The following is a 17715-nucleotide window of genomic DNA, read 5'->3' on the forward strand; positions in this document are numbered from 1 at the left end:
CCAAAGAGCTATAACATCCCATGATTCCACAGACCTTCCTCTTCCTTTCCATGAACAGTTAGTCACATTGAGCAAGGACTCAACGGTGATCAGGCAATATGAGCACATAACAGAGTTCAGATAAAAACCCTGTGTTAGTCAAATAGGGCCTTTTCAGGAGTAGAGAAAAGCAGCCTTGTATAAATGTGACCCGCAGGGCTTTTTAAGTGAATTCGTTTTCTTGTGAAAAGCGGAGCAAGTTGTCAGTTTTCTTATTCATAACTGACCCTCTTATCCTTCAACTGCAGTTCACAAGTCTAGAAATGTTTACAGAGATTTCCAATAGTGGCAATAATCATGAAGCCGGAGTGGATCAGCACAGCAGCAAAACTCAAGCTGACAAAATGTCCTTTGTTGAGTTTTTTTTTTTTCCAGTCAAAAATAAAATCGTGTGACTCATAAGCATTCAAAAATGTCTCGTTGATACTAAAAAAGTGACGCTGCAGCATTCACTGAAGGGATGATAACTCTGACAGGCCCTTGAACAAATTCCTTCGATTCAATATTTTTTCTTCAGCCAACATTAGTGGATGACAGTTTGAATTTTGGTTTGTGATTTCTGTTTTTAGAGGTATCTGACTTGGACTTGTTAAAAGGGTACTACAGTTTTTTAGCACTTCATGTTCCATAATGTTGGAGGACTCAAGAGATCTTGACTTTTAGTCACTCTTAGGAGTCAAGATCAGTAGGCAACCTCAGGGCTAGCAAATTGAAGTGCAGAAACGTAAGTGGCTGCTAAAGTGAGTCGGTCCTTAGAACACACGGTCAACCTCTGATATTGAAAAATGAAGTAAATGTGGAAGTGCAAAATCCTGCAGTTCTTCGGGTGTTCGCTTGAGGTTGGCTCCAGGAGCCCTGGAAGTCACATGCACACCACATTCAACAAAGCCAGTTTTTACACAGAAAGTAACTTACAGCCTGGTACAAATAGACAATATAGGTCTGATTAGTTATTGTCCACATGGGCACACACTGTGCAATGCGAGTTATGCATAGTTAGGCAAGAGGCTGACATGATTGACAGGTGGGCCAAGGTAACGGTTTGTCAAGAGGCTCAAAACCCGTCTCAGCTCCAGCTCTCAGCCTGTCGTTAGGTTGACTGATAGCTAGGCTGAGACAGCATTACCAGCATGGCGGCTGCTGCCGATGAGCCTCCAGGGCCCCCTGCAGTAACAGGTGGGTGACATCACTCAGGCTTTGTCCGTTAATATTTACAGTCTATGTTAGATCCCCCATAAAACACATAGCTCTACAGCAGAAATGACTGTGTTTACAGCCTGGTGGGAAAAAAAGGTCTTTAGCTGTATCTTGATTCATCATAACCATTCAGATTGTTTCTCTTTAAATAATTTATATCTATATCATGACATCAATACAGTGAGAAAGAAGTTGGTTCCCAAAAGGAGATTGGGAAGGGATGCCAAAGTTTGGGAGGGGGGGGGGGCTTAGCTTGTTTGATACAAGTGGAGGCTGGGCTCTGATGAAAAAGGTTGGTAACCTCTGACAGAGTGACAAGTGTGTGCTGCTTATTGTCTACAGTTGTCAAATCAGTTAATTTCAGCTGCTGAACTAGAAATCTAAGCTGTGTCAGTGCCGTTGGTGCCTTTTGCAAAATGTATCAAATGAATATTGGACAAACACAGTATAGCGCTTGCTTTTGCAGTTATAGTGTATTATAATAAACCTCCCAAGAATCCTGTGCTCCAGCTGTTTATGAAGAGTTATATTAGAATACTAATTGAATATGTGCTAATAAGCAGCAATCTATGTCCAAGCTGTCCATACCTGCATTGTTAACGTGCTCATTGTGTCTAATACATTTATGTCTGGAAGACAGTGTTTGAAAAGTCAGGATTCCAGTTGGCTTTGGCAACATCAAAGACAGCAGACTTTTTAATGTTCAAGTCATTTTGGTCCATTGATCCCTCCTGCTGTCCCAGCAGACATCTGTGTGACTGTGAAGCAAGTTTTCTGCATTTAAAGTAGTCTAAACATCTGCTTCATTATCATAATAAAATGTCACTCTGTGGTAAACACTGTGATTAACTAACTAATCTGCCAGACAAATGAACAGTCTAGGACTGTATAAATTCATATTTATTTAGCGTTAGACAACCGCTTGATACTTGATGGAACACATCCCCAAAGTACGCCCCCTTTACCCCATAATGCACAAAACACACGAGCCAGCTAGACGTTATGAGTTGTCTAGTCCCTTCCCTAGCTTTTAGTTCTAAAAGGAAACACACGTGCAGGAATACATTGCCTTCTGCTAGCCATTTCATGGGAACATTTTTTTTACAAAAGTGAATGCAAGAGTAACGTTCTTTAAAAGCACCCCCTTCTAATAACAATCAAAACAAGATTGTGTAAAGGATTAAACTGGCCCTGATTCGGATTCTGAATCAGTTCATGCTTCAGGACCAGAAGTTTGCGCTTTGCTGTAATGGTGTGTAGAAGTCATTCCCCCGTTAATCCAGAGTCCTGACACCAATACCTGCTAATAGAAGTCACCAAAAATAAGGAGCACCAACTTCTTGGATGGCCTCTTATACTTGGCCATACAAGAAGCCATATTATGTATCCAACATTTGCAAGTTAAAATCTTTAAAAAGGCACCACAACACAACGGTTTTATGGAGGTTGCCTCTTGACACTGACCAGATTCTTCTATGTAAGTAGAGAGACTCTGCAGCAATCCTTATGGGTTCAAAACAAATAGGTCTAAATGTGACAATGAAGACCTGGCCCCCTCCTCTATCTAAATGGGGTTGAAAACATCCTGTTACATGAGAGAAGACTCTCTAAGTGCTGCAGTGAAACTGAGGAGGCAGTGCGCTTCCACAGCAAGTTGCCAACACTTTAATGTTACAATCCTGGCTGTCAGAGAAGATGGGCTGTGCCTGAAGACTGAAGCTGCAGCAGGAGACTGATGTGTCTCAGGAGAGATGTGAGCACAAGGCGGATAACAGCCTCTGCATTACATCACTGTGCAGATGTGTGTGCATGTGTGTGTGTGCTGTAGACTGTGCATGAATGGAAAGGTTACAGTTGTGTATCTCATACAAGTCAAAATATGCAGCAAGCACATGCACTTTGACTCTGTGTCTGTGATGTTTCTGAATCTGTGAACACATTGCATTCCAGGACAGCAGAAATCATTAAGAATTAAGCTGCATTTCAAGGCCCTAAAAGCACATTTTGAGCAAACTGTCTGTGCATGTGGTGTCGAAGTGGACACACATAGAAACCTCTGAGGAGTTCATGCATCTTGTGGAAAGCCTCTCATATGGTACTAAATGTTGATGCACTAACTGGTACGTTCACAGCATGCACACACCACATCAAAATGCAACTGTTACACATGTCTCGGTCTTCTTTCCTGCATGCAACAAGACAGAGCTGCACCTCGTCTGACTCTGTACATCCAGAGCACCTTTTCCACATCATACAGGTCCAACCCTTGTTTAAACTGACAAAACTATCTTATTTATTAAGAAGCAAATACTTCAACTCATTGTGAAAGAATGTATCTTAAGTGTTGAATTCATGGTGTGAAAACAAGCAAAGCGACACTTAAATAAGTCACACGTTTTTTTAACACCCGCACCCCCGCAGCTCACTCTATATAAAACATGCAACTGCACAACCTTTAAAGTGACGCAAGTCAAAACAAGGTGCGGCAGGGCAGTTTTATATCCTCTTCCTACACAGTTTTTTTACACATTTGAAAGATAGTTACCTTGTGCCTTACAGAGTTGAAAGAGGGTTACTATGGCCGCATGCCAGGAAGGATTCTTTGTTTTCATTTCCATGCCTTCAACAACTTTCATTTCTCAGAGCTGTGTAAGAGCTCCTCTTATCTGCTCTGCTCACGGTCAGCCTTGTACTGGAACCAATGAGACGTAGGATAAAGAAAAAACTATCTGTATGTGTTAAACAACTAAATGTCTCTCCACACGGCAATCTTATTGATTGCGATAATTGTGAAATTCCTTCGACATTCTTCAGCTCACTCGGTTACATTTTACGGCCCCTGCAACAGGAGGGAAAGTGCATCAGACGAATGTAAGACCGGAAAAGGGATAAATTCAAGGAAAGTGATGTGAGAGTAATCAGGGTGTGATTTGAGAACGGTGTAAAAGAATGACACTCTTGTTAGTACAAAACAGTGAACACCCCGCCCCCTGTTAGCTCTTAATTGTATGCATGTTGATGTTTTTTTTTTTTACATCTACAGGATGTATATCACACTTTGTTCATGTATAGATCTAAAAGGGGGCAGAGGCTGGGACAAACCCTCTGGGTCAGTCTGCAGTGCAATGCAGAGCAGAGCACCATGCTGACTCCAAACCTGAGTCATAGCCCTTTGTCTCCAAGTCCACCGAGGCCATGGCAGAGCCAAATGTGTGTGTGTGGGGGGGGGGGGGGGGGGGGGGATCCTTGCTTTAGTTACACATCAGCACACAGGTGCGGGATGCTGGAAATATATATTGTGAAATGAGTAATTTCTACAGACCTGTGACAACCAGCAGACCTGCCCCTGAGCCAGGCGGTGGCTGTTACATAACACTGTCCCTCCACCATCATTTGCCAACAGGGGATGACCTTGAGAGGCAAGCAGAGCCCCGGCAACAATAGGAACAATGGTTAATGGTTTTGGCAAATCTGGTATCTGGTAACAGGGTGTGTGTGTGTGTGTGCAGAAGAGGTGCTAGTATAATCAGCATGGTGGTGCAGTTGCAAGGGGTGTGTTAATGCCTGCTTGATTTGCAGAGGTACCCTCATGCTGAGGATGGTGTGGATTAATGAGACACACCACACCCCCATCTCACTTCTGCACACGCACACGCACACACACGCACAAGCACACACACTCTCAGCCCCTATACCAAACTACATCACACCACATCGTGCCATGTCGTGCCAAGCGCAGACATCCCACGCAAAGGCATTTTTTTAATCGATAAAAAAATCCCACAGCGCTGCGTCGAGCAGCATGAATCAACGGTGCTGAATTTGTCCGTCTTCACACTTTAGTTGTTGAATCAAAAGCCTGTTGTTCGTCTGTGTGTGTGTGTGTGTGTGTGTGTGTGTGTGTGTGTGTGTGTGTGTGTGTGTGTGTGTGTGTGTGCGTGCGTGCGCGCATGTATGTGTGTGTTCTTGTATAGGCAGAGTAAACCAGAGCAAGACACAACCATGTTAATCTGAAGATAAATCGCATTTCTTCGTGCAAAACGTGCAAATGTTGCACAAAACGGTACATCTATTATAATGAAAAATGAGATGTGCAGTTGTCATGAGCCTCTCATTAATACGGACACCAATACATCCATCAATACTTGGTGTGAAATGAAGCGCATGACGCACCAGGTTGCATCATGTAGGACAATGTGCAAAACACACGTTATCCATGCACATGAGGAAAACTCACACATATTGATACAGAGCATGAATCTTACCTTGCGAGAGTGAGGAGTGAACGGGAGAAGTCCGGTCTGCTGTCTGGACTGGTCAAAAAAACCCTGCGAGGACGGAAAAAGACGCGATTTAAACGTATGAAGATGCTCTTCTGTCGAGCTTAAGATTTGTGTCGTGCGATTTGTCTTGATCTCGTGTTATTGTTTTATTTCTCTTGCGGGAGGAGAGTCGGACTCGACTGATAGTAAAGCGGTGTGGGTCAGGATGATGCTGCTGAACACACACTGCTGCTGAAGCACTGAGAGGAGGAGACAGAGACAGGCAGGAGAGAGAGAGAGGGGGGAGAGAGAGAGAGCGAGTGTGTGTGTGTGTGAGAGAGAGAGAGGGAAAGAGAGAGAGAGCGAGTGTGTGTGTGTGTGTGAGAGAGAGAGAGAGGGAAAGAGAGAGAGAGCGAGAGAGTGTGTAAGAGAGAGAGAGAGAGAGGGAGAGAGAGAGAGAGGGGGAGAGAGAGAGAGAGGGAGAGAGAGAGAGGAAGAGAGAGAGGGAAAGAGAGAGAGCGAGAGAGTGAGAGAGAGAGAGAGGGAGAGAGAGAGAGCGAGAGAGTGTGTGAGAGAGAGGGAAAGAGAGAGAGCGAGAGAGGGGGAGAGAGAGAGTGTGAAAGAGAGAGAGAGGAAGAGAGAGAGGGAAAGAGAGAGAGCGAGAGAGTGAGAGAGAGAGAGAGAGAGGGAAAGAGAGAGAGCGAGAGAGAGCGAGTGTGCGAGAGAGAGAGGGGGAGAGAGAGAGTGTGAAAGAGAGAGAGAGGGAGAGAGAGAGTGAAAGAGAGAGAGCGAGAGAGAGAGAGAATGGCAGGAGAGAGAGAGAGTGAGAGAGAGAGTGAAAGAGAGGGAGAGAGAGTGAAAGAGTGAAAGAGAGAGAGTGAGAGAGAGTGACGGAAGTCTGACTTTTTTTTTCGCGCCACAGACAGGATGGCGGGAAAACACGCTCAGCTAACCTGAACTAGCCACTGATAGACCAGATACTCAGCTAACTAGTTGATAAGGTGAGTAACCTTTGTGTCTAAACTAAATAGATAACAAGGTAAGATATGTCTGCCTAAAACGTCAGAAATTGTCCGTGTTAATCTCTGAAATTAAGATTTAATGATTGTTAAAGTTTAGTTTACCTCTAGCAGCTGTATTGTTCAAATACAGCTTTGGCTAACTACCTCTGCTTGAGTTATTCTGTGTAATATTTGCAATTATAACAAGTCATGATATGTAATAAAGCACCAATCTTTGAAGCAAGAAACTAATGTTTAAATTTATGAATACTGGCCTGTTCAAAACTGTAAATTTAGAAGTTTTTGGAATAGCAACTAGCTTGTGTTGAGCTTCATGTTCACTCACTGTGTGGATAGTGAATACACTATTTTGTAGTGGTGTAAGAAATCTGAGTGATTTTTGTGAAAATGTATAATAATAGTTATCACTCACATTTATTCTGCTATTTACCTTTATTAATGGTATTCATGTCCTCAGTATGAGGGACAGAAAATGACTAAAGTATAAATAAATTAATAAATGTTGGGAGAAATGCATACAATAATGTATAAATAAATAAATAAATAATTAAATAAATGCATCAATAAATATATAAATGCTGAAAACAATACATCAATGAATAAATAATAAATACACTTTGTTAATGAAAAAGGCTATTTATATATTTTTACATGTATTTATTCATTTATTAGTGTATTTCTACAGTTATATATGTATCAATGCATACATTTCCACATTAATTGAGTTATTAATATTTTTCTGTATTTTTACATTAACACATCTATTTATTTCTGTGTCCAGGTCGTAAGAGGAAAAGTATATATGTAAATTTGCTTCTGTCTGTTTTTCAAAATTGACCAATCCTACTTCAGTAATGTTAGGATGGCACACTTAATTTACATATTTACTTTTTCTTGTCCAACATGGACACAGAAATACATAAATAAATATATGAATATATTTATGTATTTATGTATTGATGCTTTTATTTAATTATTCATTTATTTATACATTATTGTATGCATTTCTCCCAACATTTATTTATTTATTTATTTATACTTTAGTCATTTTTTGTCCCTCATACTCAGTGGGTGTTAAGCTGCACAATTTAGTTTTGTCACTGTGACAGTAATGAGGTCACTGTCGGAGGTCAGTGAGTAGTTAGCTAAATATTTTTTTAAGAGTGCTGTATGAGTGAACTATATAGTCCTACACAGAACTCAATGTTTAGGGAGTAGGGATTGAGTGTGTGATTTCAGACATATTAGCCTTGCTGTGGCTGGCTCACTGCTTTTATAACATTTGTTATAATTTATAACAAATGTTATCTCAAGACACAAAAGAGCAGGTTCAAGACCTTACTCTTTGTTATATTATCTACAAAGACCCAGCATTAATCCATCATGAGCAACATTTAGCAAAGTAACAGTGGCAAAGAAATCTTCCTTTAGGCAGAAACCTCGAGCAGAACCAGACTTATGATGAACAGACGGCTGAGACTGTGCTGGACTTGGAATGTGGGATAGAGGGAGATGCAGGAAGAAGAAAAACCTGTTGTGATATGATGTAACAACAAACCTAAACGGCAGCTAAAAACTGTAAACAACTTGCTAAAAGAGGTGAACTTGATGCCTAATGTAATCTTATAAAAAAGGGAGGTGTTTGTCAAAATATTACTAACTGTGGAATCCTTCATTTATTTTACAAATAGTTCCACAGATCTCATTCGATTATATAAGCATGAAATGTACGTCTTGTTTGACATGGTGGTCTATCAGGAAACAGACACATCACATGGTTGATGCCTTCACATTCATGTCTTAAAGTTTTACTTTTGGTTGATCGGGGAGGGGGGAGCACAAGTGTGAGACATAAGTTTTTCATTCAAAAGAAATATATGTGAGTCGTAGTTGAAAAATCAGAGGTGTAAATTATAAAGTTAATGCAGGCTGCATTCCATTTAGCTGCTGTGGTTTCAGGTATTGTGCCTGTCTGCTCACTGTTATTCGTCCATGGTTGACAGGGACATTTTAACAGGAAGCAGACATTGTTAATGCGTTTAGTAACACCTGTGCTTTTCCATATGTGACAAGGCAATATCTCCGGTGTGAAAAAGGCCTATTATGCTCATTGTGACAAAGCTAGCATTGTCAGAGAGTGATGCGCCACAGCTTCTGATAAGGGTGTTAAAAAAGGGATGCGACAGTGGCATTTCTTTGTGCTGTTTCGTGTATCAACATCATGATGTGTTACAATCTGTTCGATATCAGAACTCATTGAATATTATGTTGCTGTCTTCCATATTTTTTCCAAAGGTCTAAAGCTGAATAACTTCCATATGTATTGATCTGCAAGTTTGATGTAAGGTGAGTTGTTGAAGCTTTTATACATCAGAGCACATCGACTGCAGAGTATCAGAATCCTTCCTGTAATGATTGCATTTATTTTAATAGACTTAACACTTATTGATCCTAGCAGCATGGCTATCATGTGGCACATTTACACTAACACTGTTTCTATTTAAGGTTTAGAAGAAAGAAGACAATGGATCAAATCTCACAAGACGATATCAGTCCACCAACTGAGAGCAAACTTTATTCACCACTCTCCCCCAAACGACCAAGAATAGATTGTTCAATGCCAGAGGAACAGAGTGAGAAAAGCAGGTTTGACTTTCCTGAGCTTTTGACATTTCGGAAAACCTTCAACGCACAATTATCCACAAACATGTTGCAGAAGAGTGCTGGTGTACAATGCACAACAACATGTGGGGGTATGGATTTTGTAAAACCCGAAACTCAACCACAAGACTCTAATTTTCTCGTCAACCCAATAACTACGTCGTCCACTTCAGACAATGACGAAGTAAACACAGGATCATCTAATGCCTGTTTTATTGCTCCTGAAAGAACTGTCCCCCTGGTGAAAGATGAGGAGCCTCCTCTTAAAGAAACTGACAAGCTCAGCTCATACCCGCCAGATGATGCAGGTGGGGCATTAGCAGAGTCTCACTCTTTAAAAGACGTCAGCGCTGACACGTCCAGTCATCCTGATTGCGACCGTCTGGGGAAATCACTTGGAGACGAGACCCCCTGCGGTTGCAATCTTCCTGCTGGAGATGACAGAGATGGGAGACAGGTGCAAAATACTGTCAGTCAAATCCAAGCATTCAGCCTCAGTTCGAGTGATGAGGAGGTCAGATGTCTGTCTGATTGCACTTACAATGTCAAACTTTGTAATACAGGTTTCTATAACACGTGGAGCCAATCTGCTGAAGCTGAAGAGAGTAATCAGAGGGATGGTGAGGATGGATTTAATGAGAAGGCACTTTTAGGAAAGGTAAAGGAAGAGGCTAACAGTCTCATATCTTTCATTGATTATGCAAACTCTGAATCATTCTACTCAATCCCTGAAGAGGATCCCTCAGGGAAGATGGCAGAAGGTGTAAAAGATAAGGAAGAAATATCAGACTTGCAGATTTGTGCAAATGAAAATGTTGCTGCCTGCAATTGGGAAACAAAAGCAGAGAATGAAAATGAAATGAGCAAAAACTCAATTCCTTCTGCTGCTGAGTGGGCTGAGGGATCAGTTCTTTCTCATGATATGGTATTAGCCACAAATATTGTAACTAAGACTGTCAGTCTTGAAGCCGATGACTTCTGTGGGGCAAAAGAAGCCCATGCTGCTGGCAAGATGATAGCCAAAACCGAGAGTGAAACGGCTGATCACACAACAGAGGCTCCAATGTCGTCAAGAATCAGTCAAGAGCCGACTGAAGGAGATAATGATGCGGGCCCAGTCGGTGTAATTGACCCTGCAATCTGGAGTGAAAGTGACAGGGAGGCTAGGCAGAAGTGCTGTAACTCAGAGAGCACTGAAGGTGTACAATTATCTCCATTTGTAAAAATCTGTGAGATAGAAATACCTCTCTGTCCTGAAGTCCAGCCATCACAGGAGGATTCAGGTCTTGATCAAAGCAGAACACACCTGTGCCAAGATGAAAAAGAGGGCACATGTCAGACATACACAGAACCACAACCATGTCCCAACACCACAGAAAATATACTCAACAATACAAGCAATGACGACAACTGTCAGTGGAAGTCCACTCCCAGCAGCAGCCAATGTGAGTCTGTACAGGCTCCTCCTGCTGGGGACAAAAAAACACAAGGGAGCCCCGACGCTGTGGGACATCCTTCAACAGAGCAGGACCAGTCTGGTCTTTTGCCTGACAGTCTAGACCACCTGCTGACACAGGAGGTTGAATATTTATGGGCTGAAATTGCAGAGATGTACGGATTGACTGAGATAAATGAAAGAGAAGACACAACAAGATATGAAATGAAAAGTGATGAACAAAGAAAAGAAGAACACTCAATGGACTCAAAGGTCAAACCTCTGCAGCAAAGTGAAAAACACAAAGAAGACCCATGTGAAATGTCTGTTGGTGATTTCTTTAATGAGTGGGAAGAGATCAAAATAAGTAACACTGGCAAAAACTTAACTCATATTGAATTGGGAAATACCCATGAATGCTTGTGTGATCACCCATACACTGCTGTAATACCAGTGATTGAAGTGACAACAGAGGGAAATGAAAGAAAAGAAGAGGAGGAAAATGGTGTTAAAGATATCTCAGCAATGTCAGTGGAAGTAGTGGACAGTCAACAGAAAGAAGATCAAACTGAGGTTTCACCTGATGAATGTATCAGTGAACAGACAGAGGCTACCATGAGCAAACAGGGGGACACATTAATCCTCAATAGCCAACATGAACAATCAAATGAGCTCTGTGGTTTCTCTGATGACCAAATCGGACCAAAGACAGACGCCCTCTTGTCTTTGACTTTTCCTGCCCCCAGTGATGCATTCTTCCCAGCGACACAAGAATTGAGACATTCACAAAATGCTGACAAAAACCCCACAGCCATCATATGCAGTGACAGATTTTCCCCAGAGCCATCTGCCTTCACGTTTTGTGCCCGCGTTTCGGGGGCTTTTGACACTTTCGAAAAGATCCAGCTCTCACTAGAGGATGACGGTGATGATGATGCTGGTTTCAGCAACAACCCTCTGCTCAGCAGCCTGTCTGAGCAGCTGCTGAAAACACCCCAGCAACAGCCCAACCACCTCAAGCTAGAGGCCGAGAGCAGCGAGCACGAGGAGGTGCCACAAGAGGAGGATGAAGAGGGCAAGGAGGAGGATGTGGAAAGATTTGAGTGTCACACTGACTACGTGGCAAATGGATTATCAAGCTGTGATTACAGTTGTGATGAACTTTCTAACCCTATCTCAGCAGCAGATGTTCCTGTTCCCGGCCTGACGGAGCACAATTCACACTGCTGTGAATCAGCCTTTAAATCCTCTGAGGGCATCCAGGATGAGTTACAGCCACAGTCAACGTCCTGCATTGCTTCCTCTAAATGTGACAGTCCAGCCTCTGATGTGAACAACAAACCCAGGTTTGAGATGAAGAAAGAATTTGACAACGTCCTGAAGGAGCTGAACTTGTTTTTTGATGTCAGTAAAAGTGAGTTTGGAGGCTACAGCAGAGAATCCTCACCGGTGCAGTGTAGTGATGTCACTGAAGTGTGGGAGAGCGACCACACAGACTTCAAAGAACCTCTCAGAGGATACCAAAAAGACACTTCATCAGGTAACTACAAAAACAATAAGAAAAATAATACAACAATAGTATGGTAGTAAATAACAATAGTTGAAGACTAATTCCAGCAGTATTCAGATACAGCAGTAAGCCCAATAAAAGGCTTTCACACCCACTCTGATCAAATTACATCTCAATGTTAATTAATTCTTTACACAATATGATATTTACATGCTTACGTTGAACACTACAACCTTAGTAATGGAGATCATATGAAAGCTATAATTCCTAGAAGAACATTATTTTCTCCTGCTGACTGTTGTATCAACATTCATACAGAAATCACAGAAGAGAATCTCCTTTGGGATTTAACGGCTCATTACCCTTCTTCACAAAATGTCACAGCAGTACAAAGAGTTGATATTTATGTTTTTTACTCACAAACCATAACTGGGGAATAAGAAGGTCACATATTATCCTCCTCTGCAGTAATTGTAAATAAGTCTCAGAGCTCCTCTAAACATGTCTGTGAAGTTTCTTGTTCTAAATCCACTCTGATCCTGGATTTGATCATGTCTATAAACCCCTCTATTTCAGCCCTGCTCAGAACAGACTGTTTCTGTGTCTGTACCTTCAAATGTAAATGAGCTGTGTCTGACCACGCCCCTCTCTGGAAGGGCTTTGGCTTTCTCGCTCCATGCCCTATTGTTTACGGTGCAAACGCAGACTCAGAGGGCAGAACAAACACCTAGCTGTGGGAGTGTCACCCACCTGGGGGAGGGGTTACTTCCCTTTGTGATGTCATGAAGAGAAAATCTCCAAACAGCCTGTTTGAGCACACATTTTCTGAAAAGTGGGGCAGGCAAAAAATGCAGAGGATGGACTTTTCTCATGATTGAAGGGCTTGTAGACAGATTTGGGACACATAAGTGTGAGAAAACCATGGTACAATGTATTTTTTACAACATGTGACCTTTAATATAATATATACAACTGTGTTATGGGGGAATAGGCGTATTGTTTTAATTATATTATACTTTATTTTATTTATTTTTTTGGAATCTTGCAGAAAGTTTTGTATCATTTTCTGGTAACTTCATGGTAAAACAAGATTAAAGGAATAATTACACCGGGCTAATAACATCCTACTAATCTGAATCCCACAAGGATTTCTTCAAAATGGTAATTTGCTTATGGGGTGTTTTTGGGCAGTTTTTATGTCGGACAGACCCAGACTGCCTATTTGCCTCAGATTCTTGTATCAGTGCTAAAATAAGCTTCTCTGCTGATGGCTGTAGCCTGAAACAGAGCGGAGAGCAGTATTGATCTTCTTATTTCACTCAAGTCATTCCAACCTAGTGAGCTTTAAACTGCTGTATCCCTGCAACATGCTGGGATTTTTACATTTCACAGTATGGGAAAAATAATTTTAGGCTTGAGAAGTTTTGGTATACGGCCAATTACAGTGGAATCAGTACCTCCATACAAATTTAACAAAATGACATTCAAGAAGTGGTCGGCTAGAGTAAAATAATTCATTAGGTAGTAAGGAGCTTTGAACTGCATTAATGATCTCTAATGACACCGTATGAAACCACACATACACTGCTCTGACTCTACTGTGTCTTGCCTCTGTCTGTGCTTTAGATGATGTTGATGAAGTCCGCACTTTGGATGAGTGTGTGAGCGATCCAGTGGTGTCTTGTACCCCTGGCAGTGGTGATGATGAGCAGGAAGTGCCCCTTGGCAGCTGCCAGGAAGCGCCCATGTACACTGCAGAGACACACAGAGGTTTGTAGTTTACTCGTGAAAAACAAAGACAATTACATAAAAGCTTAATTTATAAAAACATGAAACTAGAACTCAACAATCATTGAAGATAATGAGAATGCCAATTTAAAGTCTAATTACCTTTTTTAACTGGAAAATTCTTCAAAGCAAATTCTTCAACATTCACATGAGGAGCCATTACGTGGACGTAGTTTAATTAGAGCCTACTTTTCTGTCCCTCCATTGTTTTGCAGTATTGCCCTTTTAACACTGTTTTTCCAGAGTGTTGGTGATAGACTCATCGAGGTCAGCCAGGTTAATTCAGAGAAATACAATTATTGATTTGTCTTTTTCAAGTTGACGCAGCTTTCTCTTATGAATGTTCAAATATTCATTTCTTCTTCCCCAATAAGCTGCAGTGGGACGATAACACCGCTGTGAAATGTAGTTTAAGGGTACAGAAACAAATGAGACGGTGCTGTGTTTTTTTTTCTTTCAGAGCCCCAGGAGATGGAGTCCAAAAAGAAAACGTGGTCCCCGTCCTTCATGTGTCAAACATTCCTGGAACAACTGAGCCACAGTGAGTCGCTTCTTGTTGTAGCAGAAATGCCCTTTCACTGTGAATATTTACTGTGGAAAATGTAAAGGAGCTCTGTTTCTGGATTAACTAGCGTTGTGTGACACGTACCTAGTGGCAGTGATTATTGGCATTAATAAACAGAAATGATCATGTTTGTCCCTAATAGTCTTGTTTTCTGCTAAAGGTCATCAGTAGTCATTTCGGTTTATTCAAAACCAGTGTTGGGACCAACGTGTTGCTATTTAACACGTTACTGTAACACTAAAAACTATATGGGTGTTGGGTGGGGGTTGTTGATGCTGTATAAATCCAATGATGAAATCGCGAAACAGGCTGTGGATTATTCTACGGTTTAATCGGCCGAGGTCAGACAGTTACAACAGAACACAAATTGTTAACAATCACAAACTGACAAAGTTCAGACTAAACAGACTTGCTTATATTCTGCTTGAAGGTACATCCTACAAATTCTTGTCCACTTGGATATATCTCTATAAGGCAAGAAAGAAGACAGCAGCTTGACTCGTAAATGTCAGACATATACATTTCACTTTTAGCAAACCTTTGCTTACAACAGATAGTTGGCTCCAAACCAAATATAACTCTGCTGCTATGAGATGTTTTACATAGATATTGTTACAGCTTCAACCTAAGAGAAGAGTTACTCTTAGATGGTAGATGGTAGACAGATTTAAACAGTTCACTCACAAAGTTACCAAAATGTATGAATTCATGAAAATTCGTACTAACAATGGGGTATGGATTAGTTGCTTTCCAGATTCAATAACGCCGTTACAGTTGCTGACATTTAAAAGTACTCGTTAGTCGTTACTTCATGTGAAACAGCTGACAACAAGCAAACGAGGTCAGCACAGCTGCATCCTGGGAGAAAGAACGTCACATGCTGTAAACGGACACAGACAGGCGATCATTGAGGCGTGAGCTCTCCGTCTAGGAAATACTGACATTATTTTCCCCCTGCTCGAGTTAAACGACAATAATATAGCGGGGAGTTGGAGTCTATGAGAAGAAAGGAAAACTTATCTCATAAGAAAGAAATACCGAACAATAGCACACGTCTACTAAGCTAGCTGTCAGAGAGCACGGCGCTGCAAACTTCATAGACCGAGGTGCAGCTCCCATTAGCTCTGCAGTCCATACAAACAGCCAGCTTGATTTAAAACACTGCCTGCTCCACAATCTGTAAGCCTGACTATAGACTGATACACAGGTAAGATGTTGTTGGCGTGCTTCATATCAACGGTTGACTCGGTTGCCTTCAGAGGTTAAATCAGTAAAATACCTACAAATTGAAAATGATGACAGTGTTATTTTTGAAATATGCAATTGTCTAATCTTGATATATAATGCAAACATTAATATGAGGATTGAAGCAAGTAAAGTAACTTTTATAACTCAGTAACAGCATCAGTGACTTTTTGAGTACACTTTAGTTTCTACTTTTCAGTAACGTGCCCAACACAGTTCATGACGAGTTATCATAGGAGCTTTAAACAATTAAAAATAGAATGTGTGATGGAAAAACAAACAATAAAGAAGCAAGTGACAGGCATGATCATTTCCAGTTGTGACATTTTATTCAGTGTCTCACAAGTCAAAGCTTTTCTTTCTTTCCTCTTATTTAGCTGGTTTCCAGTTCTTCATGAACCCGTGTGTGTCTGATGGGGGTCAAATCAGCTATCTTTTGAATATTTAACAGGAGAGTCAGTACGACAACTTTCCTACTTTGAGATGAAATGTGTTCAACTCGTCAGTATGAGAAAATAAATCAGTCTTATAGCATGACTTTCTGTCTCTACACATTTAAAAGAAATCTGTTAAACTCTGCTAAAAGCTGATATTCTCGAAAGATTTAAAGTTCATTTTTTGTTTGCCGTGGATATTTCCCAGAAAACAAATCCTGGCTTACCTACTGCATTATTCGGGATATCAGAATCACAATTGGTTTTTTTTTTGCACATAAAAGGAATTTGACTTAGTGTGGTGGAGTTGTAGCCCTTTTATTCATGAGCTCTTCTCTGGTGTATGTTGACATAAAACTGTGTTAACGCACATAAACAGACAAACTGGACATGCAGGACTGGTGCGTACAGTTATTTCATATTGTTGTGTTTTTGTGTGCAGAAGCACCAGAGCCAACCAGGAGACTGGAGCCTTTGAGAACGTGCACACGGCCGCTCCGAGTTGGACTTTCGAAGAGAGCCAAGACTAAACACCTTCACCGCCCACAGCCCTACAGAGAAATGTCAGAAATGTAATCAGGATGATGTGAATGAGTTTGATGACGCGCTCTTTGTTGCCATGGCATTCGCTTTTTTACTGTGTTGCTCATATTTCAATCTTTTTTTGTGAGTCATTCATGTACATGTTGGATGGTATTACAGTCTACAAAATGTAAGTTCGTCTCGTGGGAAGTTTCCATAAAATCACAAGTGTGCTGCTGTTGGTCCACTGAGCAGCTCGACCGCAGCAGCCAGTGAGCGAGTGTCTCACCTGAGGACTGTTGATGAAAGAAGCCCGCTTCACTGCTGGGGAAATGGTTTCAAAGATATTTCCCCAGTATTTATTTATTTATTAACTATTTTTTTTTCTGTATTTATCTATTTATATAATTGCTATTATTTCCAGACCTAAAGTGTTTTTTTAAAGTATAAATCCTTGATGGTCTTATTTATATATTTATACCACTTTTAAATTCATATTTATAGGATTTAGCCATAAATGAACACAGAACATGACCTACATTGTTGCATTAATGAAATATGTTAGCTTTGTATTCAGCGTTGTTGCATGTAACTGTTTGTACACGTTTACCTGTAGTTGTATTGATACAGTGTGCTGCTTGTTCAAGCTGTGTGTGGGCGTGTACGTTCTGTTTCTGTTCTGGTGTTAATGTTAAACTGTATGCAACGTAACCCTGAGCTGTTTTGTGGGAGGTGAGCTGAAGTTTCAAACCGGTCAATTCTCCAAAGGAATCAATAATTGATTTCAATAATAAATGTGTTATTCATGAATGTACGTCCCATGACTCTTTCTTTAGGCAACATAGATCTGTGTTCATTACAGTGAAGAACGAAAAGCTTTTACTTCACCTCAAATGTTTTCGCCTGTGGAGTTTGACACTTTCAGCAGAAACGTGTTTTTTTGTTATAAAGACTCTGAAGCTTTTTGCCTTTTAGAGATAGGACAGTGGATAGAGTCAGAAATCAGAGAGAGACATACAGGAAGGGAGCCACAGG

At 41.0% G+C, this 17715-nt stretch overlaps 2 protein-coding genes across 2 annotated transcripts in view; one reads left to right on the forward strand and one right to left on the reverse strand.

Moving 5' to 3' along the window:
• Positions 1-5730, reverse strand: part of vsnl1a (visinin-like 1a) — a 38879-nt gene extending 33149 nt beyond the window's left edge. The window contains exon 1 of the mRNA XM_020631508.2: positions 5502-5730. The gene's annotated coding sequence lies outside the window, so the exon portion shown is untranslated. The remainder of the gene's footprint in view (positions 1-5501) is intronic.
• Positions 5731-5949: 219 nt separating this feature from the next.
• LOC109982315 (uncharacterized) lies at positions 5950-17490 on the forward strand. Its single transcript, XM_065963502.1, has 6 exons — positions 5950-6499; positions 8816-8866; positions 9026-12156; positions 13753-13896; positions 14375-14455; positions 16601-17490. Exons 3-6 carry the CDS (start codon positions 9045-9047, stop codon positions 16732-16734), a joined length of 3471 nt encoding a protein of 1156 aa, XP_065819574.1. The 5' UTR covers positions 5950-6499; positions 8816-8866; positions 9026-9044; the 3' UTR covers positions 16735-17490.
• The last annotated feature ends 225 nt before the right edge of the window (positions 17491-17715 follow it).

The sequence above is a fragment of the Labrus bergylta genome, chromosome 15 (genome assembly GCF_963930695.1).
Source record: "Labrus bergylta chromosome 15, fLabBer1.1, whole genome shotgun sequence".
In the NCBI taxonomy this organism is placed as follows: domain Eukaryota; kingdom Metazoa; phylum Chordata; class Actinopteri; order Labriformes; family Labridae; genus Labrus; species Labrus bergylta.

Coding starts and splice junctions, on each gene's coding strand:
- LOC109982315 (XM_065963502.1), top strand. CDS start 9,045: ATGGATCAAATCTCACAAGACGATATCAGTCCACCAACTGAGAGCAAA. Junction 13,897..14,374: donor CACTGCAGAGACACACAGAG/GTTTGTAGTTTA, acceptor TTTTTCTTTCAG/AGCCCCAGGAGATGGAGTCC. Junction 14,456..16,600: donor CCTGGAACAACTGAGCCACA/GTGAGTCGCTTC, acceptor TTTTGTGTGCAG/AAGCACCAGAGCCAACCAGG.